This window comes from Stegodyphus dumicola, chromosome 4, assembly GCF_044657685.1.
Source record: "Stegodyphus dumicola isolate Sdum_Otavi_A_Nest chromosome 4, ASM4465768v1".
Classification (NCBI taxonomy): domain Eukaryota; kingdom Metazoa; phylum Arthropoda; class Arachnida; order Araneae; family Eresidae; genus Stegodyphus; species Stegodyphus dumicola.
Genome location: NC_140771.1, coordinates 252257107 through 252282176, shown reverse-complemented (window position 1 = coordinate 252282176; position 25070 = coordinate 252257107). Strand labels below are relative to the sequence as shown.

Below are 25070 nucleotides of genomic sequence, written 5' to 3'. Positions count from 1 at the left end.
TTAAAAAATATTTTGGGAGAATTTTTAAAAATCGTTCATATTTTTAGACTTTTTGACGCCCATTAATTTTAAAATTTCATATCTAAAAATATATCGGTTACAAACTTCGACGTTTTCACAGCTTATAAAACAAACTTTTCGCATTTAAAAAAAAAAGGATAAAGGAAATTAATTGGAAGATTTTTTTATTTTTTTGAAAGATATGCAATGAAGCAGAATGGGAAATATTGGTTCTTCTTGGCATCAATTCGAAACATCGGTTTCAAAGTAATAATCTCATCATACCACACTATTTTTATGACATTATTTATGCTATGTAAGTTGTTATTGTTGCCAGTTGTTAGTTCAGCGTGAGATTGGAGATATTTCTGAGTTAACTTTCTCTTAAGATGCGCTTTGCATTCCGTTGTGTTTAACGTTCTTATTAGATTGAAGCATAACTACTGATTATACTTAGTGATATTCTAAACACTTGTACGAGTATTTCTGTGGAAAATTCCAGAACTTTGAAGTGTTTATGTTGATAAAATAAATTTAATTAAGCTATCATCGGATTTGAGTGCAATGACAATCATTTACGAACTATTATCAATCTATTGCAAACCCGTACGCACGCAACAATATTATAATTAATTATGTATTAAAATTGTTTTGAACGTGTTTTACAAAACAAAAACAGGTAAAGAAAAATTCTGCTTGCGTTTTATAAGTTTTTGCAATTTTTCTGGCCGCATAAGGTTTTAAAAAAAGGTTTGTAATTTATGTTTACATTTACCAATTGAATAAATAGCACTAGGTTTGATTTATATACATATGTGTCTATTGAAATTCAGTAATAAAATTTTAAAGATTTGAAATGATTAAATGTCTATTTAGACAGTTTGTATTCTTTAAATTAAAAATGCAAACTGAGAAACTTTTTGCATTTTTTTCAATAAATCCTTTTACTTAAAGTCCTAAAACATATACAGGTATGGACTAAATTTTTTATTAATTTTACTGCTTATTTAAAATTATATACTTTATAGAAACAAGAATGGGTTTTACAAAATACTGAAAGGAAAAATTATTTGAAATCAAAATGTGACTGAGATCATATTTGTTTTAAAGATTTTAGATAAAAGTGTACTTTTATTTTTTCTCAGAAACTAATTCATTAACTGCAAAATCATTCCTTGAAGTTATTAAAAACACTCTAATAAATACAACAAAAAAAAAAACCTGGGGGGAGACATTGAAAATTGTAGGAGAAGAAAAACATTTTAATTGTAAAATTTTTCTTCAAAAATTTAAATTAAAAAAATTACTAGCAAAAACTTTTTTTCAGCTTAAAATTATTTTGTCTCTCAAAACAATTTAATAATATTCATAAAAAGTAGATGAAAATGCTTAAATTTTTTTAAAAAAAATCATTCAAAAGGTATCGAGTTCCTTGTCGCGTTGAAGCCGATATGCACTTGTCTTAACTTTAGATTTAATTTGAGCGATATTTCTGGAATACCTAGCATCAGATAACCTTGTCTGTATTTGTATATAATTTTCATATCTTGTACAATTCTATCTAATTTTTTGGGATATGCTATCGCATCCCCAGACATCTATCAGCGCGATTGTTTCGCTGACAGTCCAGCGAGCAGTAACTAAAATTAAGTGAAGCGCGCAGTATAGTACGGGAAATCTCCCCATTTGACCTGCTCCCGAGAGGTAAGGAATATTCAACCAAGTTCTACCTCCAATTCGGCGAGGCAGTTAATGCTTGTCCCATGTGAACGGGACACGTTGGAAGAACCGGTTTTCACTACCGGTTGAATCTGCTCTTGTGAATGAGGCTAAAAAGAAACCAGAGGTGTTAAAAGATAGTCAAGAGAGTGGCTGTCAAATCTATCTATTTAGGAACATCTAGGAAGCTAAACGAGAATATCTAAATAAATTTTTTAATGCGGGTCCCGATATAACAGAAGAGTACTAGAAATTGCTTTTTAAAAATAAGTTAACAATTTGTTATTTTGGGGTTCTACTTTCGTTAACATCAGTCACAAATTGCTATGTTTAGTAATACTCAGTCTGTTCCTTTTCTTAGACAGTAAATTAGCTACTGTATTAAGTCCATGCTAATCCAAATATAATGAAGAAAAAGCAATTAAAAATTTCCATACTCTTGCCCACAATCCAGGTAGATAGCTGATATTGATTTTAAAAACCAGAAATCTTGGTATCCATTTTTAAATTTAATGAATATGCTGTATCTGCATTCGTGAAAGAATCTAAAACCCAACTGTGTACAGTCATGTTTAAATTATCCTGAAATCACTTCATAAAATCAGGATAAAGAATGTCTAAATGTTAGCAGAAAGTAATTAAATCTTCCGGTTTTGCAGAGACTGCTGATTATGTGGGAATGTAGTTGTATTCACTTTTACCTGGATTTTTTTTAATAATAGATATTTTCCACAAAAGCGGAATGACACTATGACACTTTCTGTTATAATTAAATTCAGCTCATTTCGTTGCAGTTGTAAATTGACTTCATTAAATATTTCAGACTGGTCTGTCAAACAAGTGATGTCATTTTGGGGTTTAATCAAGTTTTTGCAAAGTTTTTCATCTTTATTTTTAAGAAAGTTGGGTAGAATAATAGATTGGAAAAAAAAAAAAAGATTCAGACATTATCTTTTAAGAGCCATCGAATTCCTATATGCAACAGCAGGTGATTGTAATTGTCATCGTTTTCACATTGAAGTTGGTCAAATAATCCGTCATACAAGGAATTGCTTTGAATCTTATTGTTACTGTAGTAATGTAATAAAATGACTTATGCTGGCATTCATTCAAGCTTTTTGCAAGCAAATGGTGGTGATGAATAACAGTGAACAGTGAGTACATTTTGTTTATTTTATTTCAAATGGACTACAAAACCCTTATGATACTCCATCATTGCTGGAACACCATCAGTAGCAGCCAACAACATATTACAAATAGGAATTCCTTTCTCTTGAAAAGAATTGCTCGCAGTGTTAAATATTGATTCTCCCTTTGTATCAGTTTCCAAATTTTTAGTAAATAATAGTTCTTGACAATTTTTTTCAGACCAACATGCAAAGACTTGTAGGACAATACTAAACCAAATTTGATTTATGTTTATTTAATGCCAATTTAAATTTCATAATTCTTAGTTATGCGATAATAATTTTAGATAATTGCTAAAATGTTTATTCATAAAAACAGTAGATATTTTCAAAATATTTTATTACATTAGTTTCCTAAATAGATAGATTTGACAGCCACTCTCTTGACTGTCTTTTAACACCTCCGGTTTTCTTTTGAATCCGCCAGTGCCCACTACGGGGCAGTACTGCCTCCGTTGGGAACCTATGCTTTATAGCATAGCTGTCAACTCTCCTAGTTAATGGAAGGCTCCCTGTTCTTCAATTTGTCTCCTATATGCATATATATGTTACGGTGAAACACCGAAATTTGAAGAATGTCGACTTTCACCGGTGAATGTCAGCATTCACATAGTCGCTTGGTGTATGTCTGAAATATTTTCAAATACTCTTATTTCTGACTTATACCGGTCAATGTCGACATTCACCATGTGCTAATGGTGAATGTTGAACATATAAGAATATCATATTTTCTTCTCCGTAATTCAGTCACGAAAAACACACTTGAGACTTAAAATAAGAACTTAAGAACATAAGTACTTAATACACACAGTATATTCAAAAGGAGAAAGAAAAATAATAGAAGTTAAAAACTTACTTAATTATACAGTACATTCTAAATGAGAAAATAAAATAAGTCATAAAAAACTTTCTAAATTATGTGATTCAAATCTTATTTATTGCAACAACTTAAACTATTATGACACTACTTTGAATTGCACGAGGCCCTTGCTTTTACAACTGCATTTATTTGTGGAACACTTCCTTTTGGAATGACAAGCATGTACATATACTCCTCTATTTTCGACCTACACCAGAGCGTATCTGTGATTGTTGCCATATACTGGTGAGGGTCCGAATTTACAAGAATTTAATGCAATATTTGATCTTTCACCAGCGTATTTGGTGAATGTTGACATTCTCCGGTGAAAATCGACATTCTGCAATTTCAGTCTTTCACGGTAACATATATATTAATGACCAAATCACGCAGATTTTAATTTGTAGCCTTTACTAATGAAACTGTTTTTTTAGCCATAAAATGAAATTAATTTTTTCAAATGAGATTTGTGCAATTTTAATTATTAAATTGAATTAAATTTTCACAATTTAAGTTTTGTTCTCCACCTATAGTGATCTTCAACATAATTTTTTTCATTAAATTTTATTTGATCTGAATTCTCTTAATCTACTGTAGACATTATAAAATTTTATATGATGATTCAGTCAAATGTTTTATCAGTAAATATTTGCATTTAATTTTGTTCTGTATATATTGCGCTACTACATTTATCCACACAATAATATGTACCTTAATTATTAATCTGTTATTTATGTATGTATTTATCTTTGCTATTGAGTATTTTCTGATTATGCCATTATAAAAGTGTAAGAAAATTGCAAAAAATTAAACAAAGAACATACACTTTAGAATATGTAATTAAATAAATATATTTTATGTCAAAATAATGTAATAAATAGTTCAGTAAGTTGAATCATGCATTATAAAATTAATTGTGAGTTCTTTTTAAATGATGCCACACAGAACAGAAACTACTACTCCTTTTTTTTTTTTTTTTTTTTCCCCCCTGTATTTCAAGATTGGCTGCTGTGAGAAATATGTCAGCTTAGCTTAGATGCAAAGAGGTAAATGATGGTGTAGCATCATCTATGTTGACCTGCTTTTTATCAAAGAAATGCTGCATCAATCATAAATGGTAGTATTTGCTAGAATTCTCTAGAGAATAGGCTGGCTATCGCAACCATGCAAAAAGATTACTACTGTAAAAAGCCGTTGAAAGAATGGAATGTTGTAAATTAGAAGCAGCTAAAAGGAACTATTCATTTTACTTACAGACAAGTGCAAAACAATCTGATGTAGTGTTTCTGTCATTGGCAGTGGCCTTTTCTTTTTGTTTGAATAACTGTTGTATGCTGTCTTTGCAAAAACATGTTAGCTTTTATAAAGAAGTAAATAAATGTTTGCTTTATTTGTATTGACTTGCAGTTCATCCGGAGATGCTTTGTTGATCATAAAAGTGATAATTATTAAGAGTAATATCTAGCGTTCTGGAGAATAGACTTACAATAGCAGCAGTTCCTAGAATAAGTTCTTGGATCTTATTGCAGGTCATTTTAGCAGTGTGGGTGTCACTGCGTCTTGCTCGTAAAGTATTCATGTGTACAATTTGAAATATCTACAACAATATTATTCGGGCATTCTAAAATAGAAATCAGGGAAGTAATAATCACTCCCTTTCTTTTGTTGTAATATGTCATAATCAGAGGGCATAGTTTGTTATCTTTACTTCCATCAGTACTTAGAGCAGATGATATATTGGACACTGAATTTACAGTATTGACAACAGTACTCTCTTCGACTGCTGCTAAATGTTTTGCTGTGGCACAGTCTGGAAACGTTGCATCGAAAAACAGTTTCGAATGGTCCGAAACAAATTTGTTATTCTTTAGATTTTGCAGCCATAAATTTATTATGCTTTTGAGAAAGCATGTACCATATACAGTCATCCTTTCCATCCAACTGAGAAGTCTTTGTTGCATACTCTGTAGTATGCATGAATCAAAGAAATTTCAGATGCTTTAATGCATGGGAATTCTGTAGAATATAAATCTTTAAATTTCTGATTTGATAATTTTAGCTAGTTTGAGGCTGCATAATTCAGCTGAATCACAGTTTACAAGATGCACATGCTGCACTCTAACCTAAAAGTAGAAGCACTGTAAACAAGTCCCTCATTGTAGAGAATTCGGTTACAGAGTTTAACAGTCAGGATTTACTGAAATCTTCAAAATCAGCAATACTATTAACACATTATAAGATATCTCCACCTTCCTTTCTGCATGCCTTTGTGGTGTAACGGTAGCACATTCGGCGTATTTGAGGGGGTCCCGCTTTGAGTCCCGGCAAGGGCATAGCTCATTTTTTTTCAAGTCTCCAGCATCAAAATAACTTAATGACTCTGCAGTGGCACCCAAACTAAAAGGTGGTGAACGATGATTCTTCAGCACCAGGATTTGGTGATTCGGTCCCGTAATCCCCAGTAGCCCTTTGAAAGGAGGAGTATATAAAGTGTTATCTCCCTTCTTTCTGCATGCCTTCGTGGTATAACGGTAGCACGCTCTGCATATTCGAGAGGTCCAAGTTCTAGTCCCGGCAAGGGCATTGCTCATTTTTCATGTCTCCAGCATCAAAATAACTTAACGACTCTTATGGCATGACACATGATGTCAGAAGTATTCAACCAGTCCTCAGATGAATTAGTTTATTCCATTTTGCATACTATATCTTTTGTCCTCTTTCTGTAAAATCCATTGATTTTTCCATATTTTCTGTAGTTCATAGTTTTTCAGGAACTTCCGTAGAAACTACAAAGGATCAATGTAGTAGTTGGAGTTTGTTATTATTAATGTTTTTCAAATAATAATATTAAAATTATAAAAAAAACTTAAGCATTACTACATTTTAAAATTATTTATTCTTCAACTATAAGATCTCCATCATATACTCATTAGTGTGATAGTTTCCTACACAGTTTTTCTCAAATCATAAAAATTCATTCATTTTGTGAAATTATATAGTTTCTTTGAACCTCATGCAAAGTGCAGATTTTTTATTAAGCAAAATTTTATTGTTTTATCTTAATCATCTGCTTTATTATTCTATGCAGATTCCAACAGAGGAAGACGGCCTCCATTTGGCAGAGGCAGACGACCATCACCAGGGAAAGAAAAATCATTTAGCGATCGATCCAGGTATTTGGATGTCATTTATGTTATATATGAAAATTCCTTTAATAATTTAATCGCTTCAAAGTTCAACTAATTTCGAGAAAGCCTTTGTCTTAACAAATTGCTGGAAATGTGAAAAGTAGTATCCAAAAGAAATCTTATGTGTCATAGAAAATGAAATGAATAAAGAATTTTTTTAAAAAAAAGTTCGTTTGATAATTGAGTAATGTCATTTATGAATTATCAAAAAGCTAACTAATAAAAATGAAAATCATAATCAAAATACAAGCTTTAAAAATGAATTCCAAATTTTGGCAGAATGACATACATACAGGTAAAAATATTAATTTTTAATAGTTTTTATAATGGTAGGAAAAAACTTCAGCTTGCAGAGGCCTTGAACCATATTTGAAATCTAAAATTAGGCAAAAAAGCACTGATTTCAGGGCTAACTGTACAGAAACCCCCCTTCTTTAACAGGAAATTTTTTTATTAATTTTAAATTATGGGTGTAAGATTTTATTAGAAAATTTTTAACCTGAATTGTGAATGTAGACATATGTATTATCATTATAAATGCAACCTTCATATAAATTCAGATGATCCAAACAAATATCTCTGTTGCCTCTATTTTTCAGAATATATATATATAGAATATCTCTATTTTTCAGAATATGTTGCAATTTAATGATTTTTGCTCCATGCTGCATTAGAACATACAAATTATTGTAATAATATTGGAATGATACCTACATTCTTTACATTCATAATTTATCTTGACAATTTTTCTAATAAAATCATAACACCTGCATGTGATCAAATGATAATCTAATAGTAATGTTTCCCAATCTTATCTATCAATTATAATAATGATATAAGCAAATCTGCATGATTGAAATGAACTACTTACTCTGTACTAAGCAGAAAATTTGTGTATTAACTTCTTTCGAAAATGGCTAAAATTTTAATGTTATTCATTTACTTTTGATTATTTTTAGAATTATAATGAAGATTTTTTTATATATTTATGTGGTGTGTAAATAAAAATATGGTGAAATTAATATAATAATTCAAATTCTTCTGTCTGAATGTGCTTAAGTACATATAACTTTGAATAAAGGTGCCTCTTGTTTATGGAGCAGTATTGTTGGAACCTATGTATTTGTTAAAAGTCTGTACTTTTGATATATTTCAACATATTTTTTAAACGTAATATTGGATCTATCAGTCTATCAAAATGACTGATGTTTTTCCTTGTTATAATAAGTTCATACATTAAATGCCAATTATTCTAGTGTTAAAGATAAATGGTTATTTTTTTTCTTTTACTGTACTTTTGTATGTGTAAAATATGTGATGTATGGGTTTTATGTGGATTCACAAATGAAGTATAACATAGTGTTTACGTCTTCTTCAGATCAAAATACATTTAAAACTAGGGGGAAAAAAACTATCTTTGGAATTTATGGTTTCCAGTTTTTGTCAGTATTGTGTCGCTAACTTTTTAAAGAGAGGGAAAGACGTATGCTGTTTGCCCTTGAGAGAGAATTGCAATATGAAGCATGCTAGGAAAATTCAGTTTATTTTATAAAGGGGAAAGAAATTGTATTAAGATCTTTCATTCATATGTGTTATGAAACCTTTTTATGCAGTAGGTTACAATGTTTTTAGAAATGAGCATTTCTCATTTAACCATAAAAGTGTTTCAGAGTTATGCTATCCATGGGCAAACAGATTACCGACTCTGATCGTAAGTTTCACTAGATGATTGCATTGTGTTTTTTACTGTTGATCGAAGTAATATTTATAAAAAAAAATTCAGTAATTGCGTATGTAGCAAAAAGTTTACCTAATTAGGTAATAGCATATTATGTAAAAATATTCTGTGTAGTATTTGAAAGTAATCATCTTTCCCATGTACAAGAATTCTACTAGTTTAGTGGGGAGCCTCTGTGTTTATTCATTCTTTTTAGTTTGCAGTTTTTTTCTCTTGTCCATACATGAGGTACTTAGAGAATACAAGGTTTTGGTTATTTCAGACAGCCTATGCTAACAATGTAATTTAAAATGTGTATGTATTTTTTTTTTTTTTTCAATAATCATTTCATATGTACTGCCAGTAATTTGTCTTTACTTTTTGCAGAGACTATGGTTATGGAAGAGATGAACCAATGAGAGACAGATCACCAATGCGTGGTCCAGATGATCGTTTTTCTGACAGATTAAAGAGGGATGATGGGTAAGAATTTCATAAAAAATCATTTATTGTCTATTAAAACTTTATATTTTTATTTTGGAATTTTAATTATTGTTTAAAATTTCTAGTTATCCATCAAGGGATGATATTCGTAGAAAAGAATCTGGGCGATCATTTTATGAAGATTCTCCCAGAGATCGCTTTATGGGTATGGAAGGAAGACCAAGGCTTGAAGGTCCTAGAGGCTACAATTCTCGTTTTGATGGACCTGTAGATCAGTTCAAACCTAGGTAATATCATTTTGAAATAAGCATATCATGAAAGAAATATGCGGTTTTCAAGAAAATATGTAAAATTTTAAATGTTAGAGCATATGTTTTAATCAAATTCTCATCATGAAATTTTCCATTAAGATGTGTTTTATTTTTGCCGCCTTTTGTAATTTGTTGGTATTTTTTAAAGTTATTATTTTTGATTTGGGTTATCAAGTGAGATATTTAAATTGAAATGTGTTATGAGGCAACATGGTACATAGTACATTTAATTTTAGTTAAAAGTCAGTAATGATATTGTATGCCATCAACAGCTTTATGAATATGGATGACCTGATGAGTTGCTTGTAAAGTGCTCCAAAATAGTTTTACGGTAAATTTTCATTTTAATGATCCAAGCATTCCCTACTGGACACTAGCCATTTTTTCTATAAAATAGTTTTAGATGAATCTAAGACCAGCTTTCTTTGGGTAATTGCACTATATTAGTAAATACAGTGGTTGAATAATTATTCAAGTTAGTCCTAAGAAGTTCTGTTTAGTAATAAAATGGCAGTTCAGCAAAATCCTAAAATTACTTGTTTGAGATGCATTACATTATTATTTACATCCATGGTAACAAGAATTTCTTTAATCCAGATGTAGCACTTATTTTCTAATGTGCTTGTTATGAGTACATATTACTGCCTAAATTTTAAAATTAGTTTTTATATACTCTAAAAACGAATTCCATCATTATTGGATTATTTCGTTCATTTACCACAAAGATGTTCCTTTGAGTTCCCAGTGGACCTGGGAAAGGACTCTGTGGTGATTAGCCATGGAACTGATGATAGATCTTACATTGTTGCATATAACAATGTTATAGCAAACCTAAAAAGGAGATTTAAGAAGGGCAGAAAATAAACAAATCCCATTTTTGAAACCTGTACATTTAGTCTTTAAATATAAATTTTGTAATGTGCATAGAGTCAGTGAAATTCTTGATGACTAACGCATGAAACTATGCGTTATTACCATAGTGACTACAGTACTGTCTAAATTAGCAGTCATTTTCAAGATCAAATTTTATTAATTATCAGCTAATGCTTAAATTTTTAATGTGATATATTATTACTATTATTTCTCCAATTTTTATGGTAAAATTGCTTTTTTATGAATTTATAATTTACTATCTGTAATAGCAATCTTTTGGGGGGGGTTGTTCATAAAATGAAGCATCTACTTTGCTTTGAGTTTCAAATTACAAAGAATTTAACTCCCCACTTTTTTTTTAGTTCTTTCCCTGATAATCCTATGAGTTATCCAGGTGCTCCTCCTAAATGCTTCTACAATGAAGGATTCCCTAAACCGAATGAATGCGAAATCATTGCTGTTAGTAAATCACAAAGGTATGTGTCTTACTTTTGCTTTGATGTATGTAACTGAAAAATAATAGTAATAATTTTTTTTAAAAAAAAAGAGAATATTTTAGTTATGGTATACTTTCTTCTTTAACTTTGTGTGCATATTTTATTTATTTATTTCCTTTTAAAAAACTGTTATTGAGTTTTATTTATTTCCTTTTAAAAAAAACTTGTTGAGTTTTATTTATTTATTTCCTTTTAATAAATTGTTGTTGATTACAATACTGAGTGAGAACTGAATTGATTGAATGAGAAATATATCTGTAACAAAATTTGAGGAAATAAGTTTAAATGAAATGCAACAAAAAATATGCATAATTTAATAGCTGTAACCGAGACAATCCCTAATAAAATTCACAGCTTCTATCTATAGAGCAATTTGTTATGAAAGAGTGAGTTTTTTTTTTTTTTTGTTGTTGTTGTTCTTTAAAGTGTCTGAAAGTTAAAATTTTATTTTATGTTTTTAATCATCGGTGGGGTGAAGGATGCAGAGTTCCTCATTGTTTGTTTTGGGGAGCCGTTCCACAAAAATTGGATTGAAGCTAAGCAATGTAAAATTTCCTTTACTGTCTATGAAAAATTTGTGTATCACAATCTTATAATATATATTACAAGATATATATTTTATTTATTTAATTTTTTGTCTGATAAATGATTGCTATTTTAAATTTAAAAAAGTAATGTACCAAGGGAATTTTACGATAATAAACCTCGACAGTAAATTTTTGTGGAAAATAACAGTCGTTCATGTAAACATTTTTAAATTTGTATTCTAAAGCATATGCTGAATCAGTTAAAGCTAGAGTTCTCACTCAGTATTGTTGTTGACTTCAATAGTGAGTGAGAACTGAATTGATTGAATGAGAAATATATCTGTAACAAAATTTGAGGAGATAAGTTTAAATGAAATGCAACAAAAAATCTGTGTAATTTAATAAGCCGTAACTGAGACAATCCCTAATAAAATTCACAGTTTCTATCTATAAAGCAATTTATTATCAAAGAGTGAGTTTTTGTTGTTGTTCTTTAGAGTGTCTGAAAGATAAAATTTTATTTTATTTTTTTAATCGTCGGTGGGGTGAAGAATGCAGAATTCCTCATTGTTTGTTTTGAGGAACCGTTCCACAAAAATTGGATTAAAACTAAGCAATGTAAAATTTCCTTTACTGTCTATGAAAAATTTGTGTAAATGGAAAATGGGAAAATTTGTGTATCACAATCTTATAATATATATTTTATTTATTTTTATTTAAATTTAAACAAATTTAAATTCTTAACAAATACGTATAAAAGTAAAAAAGCAAATTTAAATTCTAAAAGAAAAAAGTCAAAATAATTTAAAAATATGCAAACATGTAAAAGATTTAATTCTCGAACTAATCTACAATATCATTTAAATTCAGAAGCATAAAGCAAATCAAGTGCAAAATCTATCCATTTTTTTTTATTATTTTATAAAAAATTTAATTTTTAAAAAAAAGTTTAATTCTTGACTTTACTTGCTTGTTTCTCAAAAGACTTAATTAGTATTTTCCTTTTTGAACTTTAATTATTAAATGTTAATACTTAAATTCTAAGGGTACCACTTTATTGGAATTACTTTTGGTTTTGACTTTTACCCTTGCTTGCTTGAATGACAAAACACGAATAGAATGATTGGAGAGTTAGGTTTGGAGGCAACTTCCCCTTAATAAGTCTGTCTCCTGCCTACTCTACGATCATACACATATGCATTTAAAAAAAAAAAAAAATTGTTTAATTTAATTTTAATTTATTAAATTAGTAGATTTATTTTCATGGATAGATTTTGCACTTGATTTGCTTATGCTTCTGAATTTAAATGATATTGTAGATTAGTTCGAGAATTAAATCTTTTACATGTTTGCATATTTTTAAATTATTTTGGCTTTTTTCTTTTTTTAGAATTTAAATTTGCTTTTTTACTTTTTTACTTTTATACATATTTGTTAAGAATTTAAATTTGTTTAAATTTAAATTTCATTCCTTGCAGCAATGGCGCAAAGAATATTTAATTAAATATGTATTTAAATTTAATTTTTTTAATTAAACTCAATTTATTCTTATGAAACTATTTTATTTATTTAATTTTTGTCTGATAAATGAGTGCTATTTTAAATTTAAAAAAGTAATGCACCAAGGGGATTTTAAGATAATAAATCTCGACAGTAAATTTTTGTGGATAATAACAGTCGTTTACTTAAACATTTTAAAATTTGTATTCTAGAGCATATGCTGAATCTGTTGAAGCTCGAGTGAAAAACCTTGGAATTCTGGTGGATATTCTTTTTCTCAAAGATGAAGCATTGCTTACCCAAACTATAGATGATATTGCTCGCCGTGGAAGTCTTTATGCCATGGTTATTAATCCTCAGAATGAGCAGCACAGATCAGTGACAGTCAATATTCTTCATGGTACACCACAAGGTAAGTATTGTGGTTCATGTGCATTACATAACAGAGTGGTTGCAGTCTATTTTAACATTAGAATTCTTCATTGTGCTTTAATTGGCTATTAAATCATAAAAAACTTGCGTTGTTTACATAAAGCATTAAGATATTGCCAGTAATGCTTGAGCATTAATAGAAAAGGTTTACAGATTTTCATTTCAGTTGTATGAAAGCCATGTCAGAAATTTTAAATTACTGCAGTGATATAAAAGCAGCAATTAAAAACTAAGTGCTGTATACATTATATGTTCTTTTAAAGGAAAAATCTCAGATGGTAAGAAATGTTTTCCTCATTTATAAAATTTAGTGAATTTTCAATAGACTAGTTGTTAAATTATTTAAACCCGTTCAAGTGCGAGAATTTTGTTATCATAATTAAAATAGGTTTTTTTTTTTTTTTTTTTTTTTTTTTTTTTTTAACGTTCAGAATTTGCTTAAAATGTCCACTTAAAGGCACTTATCTACATGAAATTTTTTTATAACTTGAAATTAATAATTACAAAAACATGAAAGTTTAGCTTTTAAAATAAATTTTCATAAATGATGAGTTTAGGAATTTAAAGAATCAAATTTATAAAGGATTTTGCATAATCTGCAGTGCTCAAGGTTTAATCTTAGTAAATAAGATAAAGTTGTATTTGCTGTAAAATATTAGATGCCTCTGCCTTCATTAAATAGTGCAGATATTAAATTTTGTGTTTTATAACTCCTAATGTAATAGTAAAATTTTAGCATTTCTTGTTAAAGTTTGTTCAAATTCATTGCCAATTTTACAACGTATTTTTAATCATAGTAATTGTTTGCATAGAACATTTCATTATTAGAAATGAATGAATTATTTTCTTTTTTATTTTTAAAAATATTTTAATATTTCTGCATGAAAACATATCAAAATTCAAAACCTCAAGTTCTAAATACAGTTGTTTCACTAAAATCTAGCATGCTTGAAGGTTGCCTGTATTAAAACTGTCATCATTTGAAACACCATTGGCATCTAGGACATTTCTAAAAGTGGCAGTTTTATTTGTGTATTTGCATCCCAACTGCTTGGAGTGGATTATATGTGTAATAAATTTTTCTGTACTTATCAATATTCAAAATTATTCTGCCCCCCCCCCTTTTTTTTGCGAAGTTTGTTTGTTAACCTTTTGTTTTAAAATATCCCTAATTTCCATATTATTTAGATTACTGCTCTGAACTTCCTAAAAAATATTCTTTTTTGAAAGTCTTAAATTGCCTGTTTAAAGCTGCAAATTCCTGCAATTTTAATTTTGTTAGATGGCAGGAGAATTAACTGTATTTCCTATAGCATCACTACTCTGTCTTGCTTACTGATTTTGCTGATATGAGATTTATCTGTAATTGCTGTATGACTGTTTTAAGTTAACCTTTTATTCCAAGCACAGTTAGTTTTTTTTTTATTATTATTGCTTGAATTGGTACATTCTATTGAAACAAAAGAAAATTTTGTTGCCAGAGTTATTTTAGTTGGTAATAATTTTAATAGCTTAGTACCAATGTAAGTAAAAATGTCCTCAAAGCTTTCAACATCAATAATAATTTTAGTTGTTCAACAACCAATATTATCGAAAGAGTACCTCTCTACAAACGAGTTCATCATTCTAAATCTGTTCTATCTCCATGCTATTATGCCTGAAAACGATTTGTTACCTAACCTGCTTCATGAATTTTTACAGAGGTATGAATCATCATTTCTTTCCGAATAGGTGCTTTCTCCTTCATGAAGTATTTTCTTAAGTAGTGTGAATCATCATTGCTTTTTCAATGAGTGTAATGTTGTTAAGATTAAAAAAGTATAAATATATCTATATGTTTTTAAAGTATTATATGAATGCAGAGTAGAGAAATGTTATAGATGCAGGTAAGAAATAATAGTATTCTTCTAGAATGTTAAGTTGTCGTTGTACTCACTATGCAGATGATATCTTTGACTTCCATAAGATTTGATTTTAGTATTCAATAATATGCCTAAAATATTTCACAAGTATTTATTTTCAGATTGAAGTCATTCATATGGATTGCTAATTTTTGCTAGAGCTTATCTTTTTTATGTACATTTTTTACGTAAATGCTGTTCAGAACTTGTATAATGTTATAATGAATGAACCTGGACAACTGTGTGTTTAGTGTTAAACTTGGAAATTATATATTCCTAATTTAAAAACATTTTCTTTTAATATTTCTAGGACTTGATAGTAACCCTCCCTTCCCACCAATAAAGAAAATTATTCATAGGGTTTAATATTAAATTCATAAAATTACCTTTAATTTTGAATTTCTTTGATAGATTTCAGTTACATAGCTGTTGAGAACTTGTCATGCAGTTTTATTAAAATTCATTTTTTAAATACTTTATTTCTCTAATTTTATTTATTTTGAATAATTTTAATTCACTATCAAAATTTTTAAAAAATAAATAAAACACCCCAAAAATTATATTTTATATATTACCCTCTCTCAAAAAATTATATTTTTGGAGTCGTCGTATGAATATTTTCATTCATATAGTTGAGTTGTTAAATCTTGAAAAGAAATATCTTTATTCAAATGCATAAGTTAAGTATTATATTTGAAGTTCAGTGTAAAAAAATTTTTAGTAATATGCCAAGTCAAAGTTCCCATCAACAGAATTTCAAAATTGCATATTAGTTCATGTGCATAGAATATGATACCAAATTTTTGCTAACTTACATTTTTCATGTAATTATATAAGATCAAGAACTTTAAAAATGAGATATAAAGATGGTCATTATGGTTATGCAGGTTTTAATGCAAATTTCATTATTATGAACCATAATGACATGTTGAAGTTTTTGATAGACTTGCTAATTTTTCACTTTTTATGTTTAAACAAATATCTGTTCTATATTACCTGCTGGTACTTAATCCTGCAAATTTGGCATTTGCTCCTACTTTTCCTGGTCCACTGGAGTAATAACTGTGGAAAAGTGTTATTTTATTTCACTGTGTTGTTTTGATTTTTAAAAAATTCTATAAGATTGTTATAGTAAAACATACATTCACTATGTTTTAAATTACTCAGCTCTTACTAAGTATGAAATATTCAAATATAGAAGAAGTACAGGGGGATTATAAATGATTGATGTGGTGTTAAGATGCTATTTAAAAAGGAAAAAAAATTCTTACATGTGTAGCAAAGAATGATTCATGAAAATAAATGTAAAATATCCAAAATTTTATTTTATGAGTACAAATTTTCAATGTAGCATTTTCTGGTTACATGATGCACATTTGTGTAGTGTCAGGAGTTTGATCTAAATTTGCTCTTCTAATGGCCATAAATGCATTTTTAAAGTTATGCTGAAGTTCAGCTGTCAATTATTTATTTTGTCTTTTATGTTACTTTTGTTTTTACATGGTTGGGTGTATTAAATTGCAAAAGATTTCTATCCTAAGGTCAAATAATCATTTGCATGAGGAAATGAAAGGGAGTAGGAGTATGTATTAAAAAAAATCAAAGGTGATTATTGTTATTAATTGATGTGTAGGTTGGTTTCCTTCTCTCATAATGAACAGAGACTTAAAAACCACCTTCAAACAAATATTTTTGCATTACACTTATTAATGATCTAAGGAGTCCAAAATGTGCTGTTTAATAGGATGGCTATACAAGATAATACTGAATGACATGCCCGATTTTAAAACACTATATTTCGAAAAATATTGCACATTGAGTATTGACAATGAGAAACAATATCTGAAATATCCAGGTTCGCATTTTCAGTTTTAAAATTCATGTGGCTGCCTCAACCAAGAACTCTCAAATCCTTGGGTTGGGCAGTGCATTAACAATTTGATGCTGTTCGTATGGCCTCTACTATTTGTAAATCGTATGTGTTGTAATGTTTTTGCCTAAAGTTATGTTAAAGAAAGATTTTGTTAATATGATGCGTGTGAAACTTGTATTATATTGTAAAAAATTTTATTTCTTTTCTACTGTAGACAGTTAGGGAATTAACGCTTGTGGAAACTTCGAGTTGGGAACTTGATAAATGTCTGACAAATATTTTACTAGTTTTCTGGTGATTGAAAGAGGAAGAAGATAAGAATTTGAGTTGATGATACTACAGATTGATTTAAGCCTCGTTCACAAGAGCAGATTCGACCGGTAGTGAAAACTGGTTCTTCCAACGTATCCCATTCACACACGAACAAGCATTAACTGCCTCTCAGAATTGGAGGTAGAACTTGGTAGAATGTTCCTACCTCTCCGGAGCAGCGCAAATGGGGAGATTTCCCATAGTGCATTCCACTGTTCACTTAATTTTAGCAAAGAACATGGCTGACGTGCAACTGACTGCTCACTGGACTGTCAGTGAAACAATTGCATTGTTAGATATCTGGGGATGCGATATCATCGAAAAATATTAGATTGAAACGTATGAAATAACAGAAATTTGTAGCGACTAGGGGAATCAGTACCTTTTGAATGATTTTTTTATTTAAGAAATTTCATCTACTTTTTATGAATATTATTAAATGGTTTTGTAAGACAAAATGATTTTAAGCTGAAAAATATTTTTGCCAGTAATTTTTTAATTACAATTTTTGGACGAAATGTTTAATAATTAATGTCTTTTTTTTCTCCTACAATTTTCAATGATTTTACCTCAAATTTTCACATTGTATTTATAATAGTGTTCTTAATAACTTTAAGGATCGATTTTACAATTAATGAATTAGTTTCTGAGAAAAATTAAAAACATATTTTTATGTAAAAACTTTGAAACAAATATGATCTCAATCATATTTTCACTTCAAGTAACTTTTGTTTTCAGTATTTTGCAAATCCCATTCTGGTTTCTATAAAGTATATAATTTTAAATAAGCGGTAAAAATATTAAATAATTTAGTCCATATCTATATAAGTTTCAGGACTTTTTAAGTAAACAGATTTATCAAAAAAATGGAAACTGAGAAAAATGCAGTTTAAAAAATATAAACTGTCTTAAATGGTCATAAAATCATTTCAAATTTCATAAAAAAGATGTTTAAAAACATAAATTACGAGCTTTTGTTTAAAATCTTTGTAAAACAATATATAGATATTACTATATATTTTCTAAAACATTTATAATCAATAATTAAACATTTATAATTAATATTAATTTGTCATTTTATTTAAAACCCATTCAGCAGCATACATGATTTCTTTTCTTCTTTTAACCAATTGATCTTGTATATAAATTGCATTTTAAATTAATTTAGGTGTATTTTAATTACTTAAAGCGTTTAACTCCGATGGGTGGCGTACTATAGCAATAGTAAACAATGTCAAAAAAGATGTAAGCAAACGTTAGAAATCCGCCAATCCGATTCGCATTTGTGACATCATTGCTCGCAATGGGTGAAGGTATGGAAGACGATGTGCATCTGAACCGGTCCTTAAGGTGAAACTGCTTCATATCCCCATTTCTCCCTAATTCAAACAAACGGTGGCTGTGTGAGAGAGCGTTGCATGTGAATGGGGCTTTACAGTTGACAATTCTCCCACCTCCCCCGGATTGGGGAGCATAGATTTTTAAAAGTGTACAAGACTGATTTGAATTTTGCCAACGATCGTTACCATTCGTTTGCTTCAGAGATTGCTCTTAGAACAATCATGCTTTTTGTATTTATGGATATTTTAAATTCAAAATTCCAAACTAGAAAGGTTATATGTAACAGCCAGCTCTCCCAGTCGATCACCGAACCTTCCGTTGTTTATTTTGTAGTCTCTTTATTCCCGCTACCGATTGCACCTTGAATTAGTTGAAGAAAATCACAAAAATGTTCTTATATGAAATATGCTTTCATGTCAAGTAAAAGTGAAACGCGGGAATCGTAACGTAATCAGTATGAACAATTAGACGAAGAAGAATTGTCCATTTTTCTCGTAATGAAACAAGCCTTTAAAATCGACTCCCAAACAAAGATTTTGTGTTAGATTTATTAATGATTTAAGGAGTCCAAAGTGTGCTGTTTCATTGAATGGCTGTAAGTACAAGACAATGCGAAATGATTTGTCAAGTGTAAGACAATGCATTTCGAAAAAGATCACACATTATGGCCATAAGTATGGCACAATACTAAATGATTTGTGTTTTATAACACTGTATTTTGAAAAATATTACACATTGTGGCTTAAGGTAAGGACTAATACTAAATAATTTGTCTGGTTTTAAAGCACTGTATTTCAAAAAATATTACAGATTGAGTATTGACAATGAGAAAAAAATAACTGAAATATCCGAGTTTGTATCTCGGTTTTAAAATTCATGTGGCTGCCTCAACCAGGGATTCGCACACCATTGGCTAGGGCAAAGCACTAACATTGATTTAATGCTACTCGCATGTCCTCTGCAATCTGCAGAACCTATGGTTACTAATTAGTTTTTCTTTAGGGTTATGTTAAAGAAAGATCTCGTTTATGTGATCACTCTGCAACTTGCAGTATCGTAGAAAGTTGGGAAATTAACACTCAATGCAAACTTCAAATTTGGGAATTTGATTAATGTCTGATGAATTTTTTACTAGGTCATAAGCTTGAAAGGGGAAGAAGATAAGGATTTGAGTTTAATGATTCTATGGATTGATTAACAGTTGATAGTAACCCCTTCCTCCAGATGGGGGAGCATAGATTTTCAAAAGTGTACAAGTTTGATTTGAATTTTCCCAGCGATCATTACCAATCGTATGCTTTTTCTAGTGTTTGTGGATATTTTAAATTCCAATGTTAAAAGGTTATACAGTAAAATTCCAGAAATCCGCAAAGCTTGGGACCAGAGGTTGTGCGGATTTCAGGAAAGAAAAGATAAAGTATAATATTCGGACTAAAAGTGCAAAATGAATAAGGCGTATTAGATACATTTAATTAAATTATTATATACATTATTGCAATAATTTATTATATGCATTGAATTATTACATATATAAATTGATTATATTATTCATTGTATTATATGTACACAGCATCGAGGTTTGCTGATTTCGCCTCATGCAAAGATTTCCGTTTTCGGATTCCGGTATATGATGCACAATTCGTGTTGCAATTCCATGCCATACTGCTTTAAATCGAGGAGTAGCACCTGCTTCCATCTTTTGTAGAATTTGCGTTACCGTCAATGCAACGTGTTTACGTTTTTCAACGTTGCAAGCAGTAAAATCATGAGTGCGTTTCTTATCTGTCATTATATTAAAAATGGCTGAAATTTAAAATATTTTTAACTTATCCACAAAATATCCGGATAAAAAAAAGGCAGCACTAAACCATGTCGTGAAATGAAATAACAAAGCTCAGAAAATATAACTACATGAATCGTGAACTTAGCAAAGAGTTGGGTGAATCGTCCGCTTTTTTATCTTGATGCAGATTAGAAGGAAAAAAAACTTATTTTTTAAACTTTTTTATGTCAATAATTTGGTAATTCCGTTTTGACTCGTTATTATTCGGTAATTATGACATCATTATTCAATAAGTATTTTTTTCTTGGATATTTCATACTCAGTGTTGCGGTTTCCAGAACCTGTAAACTGAATGTTTATATTCTGAAAGGCAATGCGGATTTCAGGTTGGCGTATTTTCGGTATTTGACTGTACTTAATTGCGAGCTCTCCCAGTAGATCATCGAATCTTCCAGTGTTTAAGATTTTTAGTCTCTTTATTCCCACTACTGATGTGTCTTCGCCTGAAAAAGGAACGAAAATATACGAATCACGAAAAGAGCTTTAAGTTCGCTATGACCATGCCTTGAATTAGGTGACGAAAACTGCAAAAATTTTATTATATGAAATTCGCCTTCATGTCAAGTTGAAGTGAAATGAGCGAGATCATCGAATCTTCCTGTGTTTAAGATTTTTAGTCTCTTTATTCCCACTACTGATGCGTCTTCGGCTGTAAAAGAAACGAAAATATACGAATCACGAAAAGAGCTTTAAGTTCGCTATGACCACACCTTGAATTAGGTGACGAAAACTGAAAAAATGTTATTATATGAAATTCGCCTTCATGTCAAATCGAAGTGAAATGAGCGAATCGTTAATGAACGGATCCTTTAAAATCGACTCCAAACAAAGATTTTTGTACTGCATTTATTAATGATCTAAGGAGTACAGAATGCGCTGTTTCGTTAAATGGCTTACTACAAAATGATACTGATTTGTCAGGTTTTAAAATACCATGTTTTGAAAAATATTATGCATTATTACTGTAAGTCCGGGGTAATACCATGATTTGTCAGGTTTTAAAACACTGTATTTTGAAATATCTTACACATTATGGCTTTAAGTATAGAATAATACTAAATGATTTGTCGGGTTTTAAAACACTGTATTTTAAAAAATGCTACAGATTGTGTATTGACGATGAGAAAAAATAATTGAAATGTCTGAGTTTGCAACTCAGTTTAAAAATTCATGTGGCTGCCTCGGGCAAAGTGCTAACGATGATTTAATGTATTTTGCATGGCCTCTACAACTCACAGATCTTATGCTTGTATTTTTTTCCCTTAAGGCTATGTTAAAGAAAGATCACTCTGAAACTTACAGTATCACAGAAAGTTGGGGAATTAGCACTTGTGCAGACTTCGAGTTTGGGAATTTGATTGATGTTTGACAAATTTTTTTACCTAGTTCAGAAGCTTAAAAGAGGAAAAAGATAAGATTTTGAGTTTAATGTTACTACACAGTGATTAACAGTTGAGATTGGGGAGTATAAATTTCTAAAAGTGTACAAGTTTTATTTGAATTATGCCAAAGATCGCTATCATTTGTATACTTTAAATCAGTGTTTCTCAACTGGATTTATTCCAAGGACCGGTAAAGTATTTCAGTACGTTCTCGCAGACCGTTAAGTTTAATAATTCGATCCATTGGCACAGTTTTTTCACATAAAAAAATCATGAAAACAAAAATAACTGGCAAATATTTCTTGCAGACCACCGGTTGAGAAGCACTGCTTTGAATTATGTTTTTTGTAACGTTTGTGGGTATTTTAAATGCACAAATGCCAGCTCTCCTGGTCGATCACCGGATCTTCCGTTGTTTAGTTTTTGTCTCTTTATTCCTGTTACTGATACATCTTTGTCTGAAAAATGAACGAAAATGCGCAAATCACAGAACGAATTTTGAGGTTGCCGTGACCACGCCTTGAATTAGGTGAAGAAAATCACTAAAATTTTGTTATATGAAATACGCCTTCATGCCAAGTTGATGTGAAGTGAAGAAATCTTAATGTAATTAATATGCAAAGCATTAGCGAAAAGCGCAAAAGTATTCTTACATCAAATCAAAGTGAACACGATCGTAACGTAACCAATATGAAACAAAGACACTTCATCTGCAAGTACAATAAATAATGTTTTCAATTAGCTGTTTGTTGTAAACTAATTAATTTTACTATTATTTTGCATTAGTTATAAATCTTATTCTCGTAATATTGTTGCGTGTGTACGGGTTTGTAGTTGATTGTGAATGTACAAGTCCAATAAAAAATTAATAAAATTTATTATTATCATAAGAAAGATAACAGAATGCTGCATTTTCATACAATATCATGCAATATGATCAGTAGCTATATTTTGAGCTACTAAAATACAAAATACAACGCAAGAGAAAACTAATCTGATCTTGCTGTGAATTCTCTACAATCAAGAACAACAACTACCAAGTTGAGATATCTCTCTCCAGCTTTTTAATTGGTTGTGATAAAGTTCTGGTAATTTCTGTTTTCTCTAGATTTTTGGAAAGCAAAAGTATAGAATTACGGTTACAGCTAACAAAGTAGTCAATTACATTTATTCAGAATAAATATAAAATATGAGATATCTATTTATTAAATGTTTGATTATGCTCTTGTATTTTTACTTTTCCGGCATAGCTTTCTCTTAAAATATGTCTTGTGCTGCACTGCACGGGGATATAAAGCAGTTTTAATTATAATTCTACTAAAAATAGCTAACTAAATACAAAATCCATAACAAAATTTAAGCATATTGATTAAAAAGGTTTTTCTTTTCTGAACAAGATTTTGTCAGTGTGAAAACTTGGAAAACATTACAGAATGAAATAAATTTAGTGAAAAAACAAACATTTAGAATATTCAATTAAATATTAGTATATATTATCAAAATCATATTGTCATTCAATAACTCTAATCATGCATGAAGTAGTACACCGGTTTCATTCCAGTGTATGGGAAGTAGGCTGTGATTACATCCTCAAGAAAACGTACATCAACAGCCAATTTTTTAAGCATGTAATTTTTGTGGTTGATGAATTTTGTAATCATTTAAGGTGTTTTACTTTCGTATGTTTAACGCCTATGAAAATATGTCAGCTTTTTCATGTATATAAATCTTCCATTATATGAAATGAAAGCTTCTGATTGATATTCAAGTGCATAATAAGTAGATGACTTTTTATAACGTAGATAAAAAAATTTTCAGTTTATTTGGCTATTTTATCATGAATTGCATTTTTTATGCAGAACTATCTGAAATTTTGAAGTACAGTACAAAGTCCGTAATCCGATTTCAGATTAGGGGTTTTTCCAGATTGTAGATCATCAATTTAAATATGTTAAGATGGCATGCAGAAATTATACAATTAAAAATATGAAACCATAATTTATGAAATAAAGAGCAATTATGATCTAAAGGGTATCAAAATTTACACAAGTAAAAGCTTAATATTTATTTGTTTACTTTATTAAACATTTCTTTCAGTGTAAGTTGTTTAAGTTGTTTCATTTTTTGTGCTAATACTTTCTCTTTAATTTTATAAACAGACATAATTTCTTGTTCAGTTCCACTGTTCAAGTCCTGTAATTGCTGTGTCGAGAATACCGACTAACTTGTGAATAGAAATTTTTTCGTTTTCAATAACCTTTCACTATCGAAAGCGGCACATCAAAACATGCTTTAGCTTTGTAGATCCTTTGGCAGCTTCAGAATGGGAAACTCTTTTTGACATAATCAAAAGTTCAAACTTAATTTTGATAAGATTGCTCTACCAGTCTGCAAAAAATAATAAACCGGATCCAATTAGAAGATTAAGGAACAGCGCAATCTGCAACATTAACTGAAATGGTTTAGAATCAGTAAATATAATTTTAGCATGTGGCTTTGAGGTCCGGATTATAGACTTCCGATACTGTATCTGACATTCATCATTTTCTGAACATTCTCGATATTTAAGTTTGATTTTTTTTTTATTGCACCTCACAGCAATGCGCCAAGGATTTTCAGCGTTATGTGGAAGAACTAAGCTGATAGTAAATACAGTGATGTACTAAATGCAATTCTTGTGCAAACATTTTAATTATTTTCTTCAAACAATGCTTGTTATCAGAATAAGTTTATCCCTGAAGAGTTAAAGTTGACCTTGTCTGGTCAGGAATTGTAGCATGAGAAAGTGTATTTTAATTTTTTTTAATCTTTTGTTTAGTTCGTAGTATTATAAGTACCGTAATTTCGCACGTATAGTCCGCAGACACGATTTTACATAAAAAAATTTTTTTAAATTGTCAGATAGTTCGCGGACTATACGTCCGAAATTACATTTTTTTAATACGGCAATATTCCCATGCTTTTTAAACACATCCTTTTGTTTGCGCAAATTTCTCACCACTTTCTTGTCCACTTCAAAATAACGGAGTAAAATCCTAGTATACGGTGCAGCATTGGCGCGACTTTGAAAATTATCGCCAACACCAAAAATGATCCAAAGAACGTCTATATATATACTATACACGCATAGTATATATAAATAGTATATACTATGTTTAACTATA

At 29.7% G+C, this 25070-nt stretch overlaps 1 protein-coding gene across 2 annotated transcripts in view; it reads left to right on the top strand.

The window, feature by feature from the left end:
• Positions 1-25070, top strand: part of Neos (nuclear receptor coactivator protein neosin) — a 51350-nt gene that overhangs the window by 10375 nt on the left and 15905 nt on the right. For both annotated transcript variants that reach the window (XM_035368804.1, XM_035368805.2), the window contains exons 3-7: positions 6854-6938; positions 9058-9153; positions 9240-9401; positions 10661-10774; positions 13035-13234. In XM_035368804.1, the coding sequence (XP_035224695.1) occupies positions 6854-6938; positions 9058-9153; positions 9240-9401; positions 10661-10774; positions 13035-13234 (657 nt within the window). The remainder of the gene's footprint in view (positions 1-6853; positions 6939-9057; positions 9154-9239; positions 9402-10660; positions 10775-13034; positions 13235-25070) is intronic.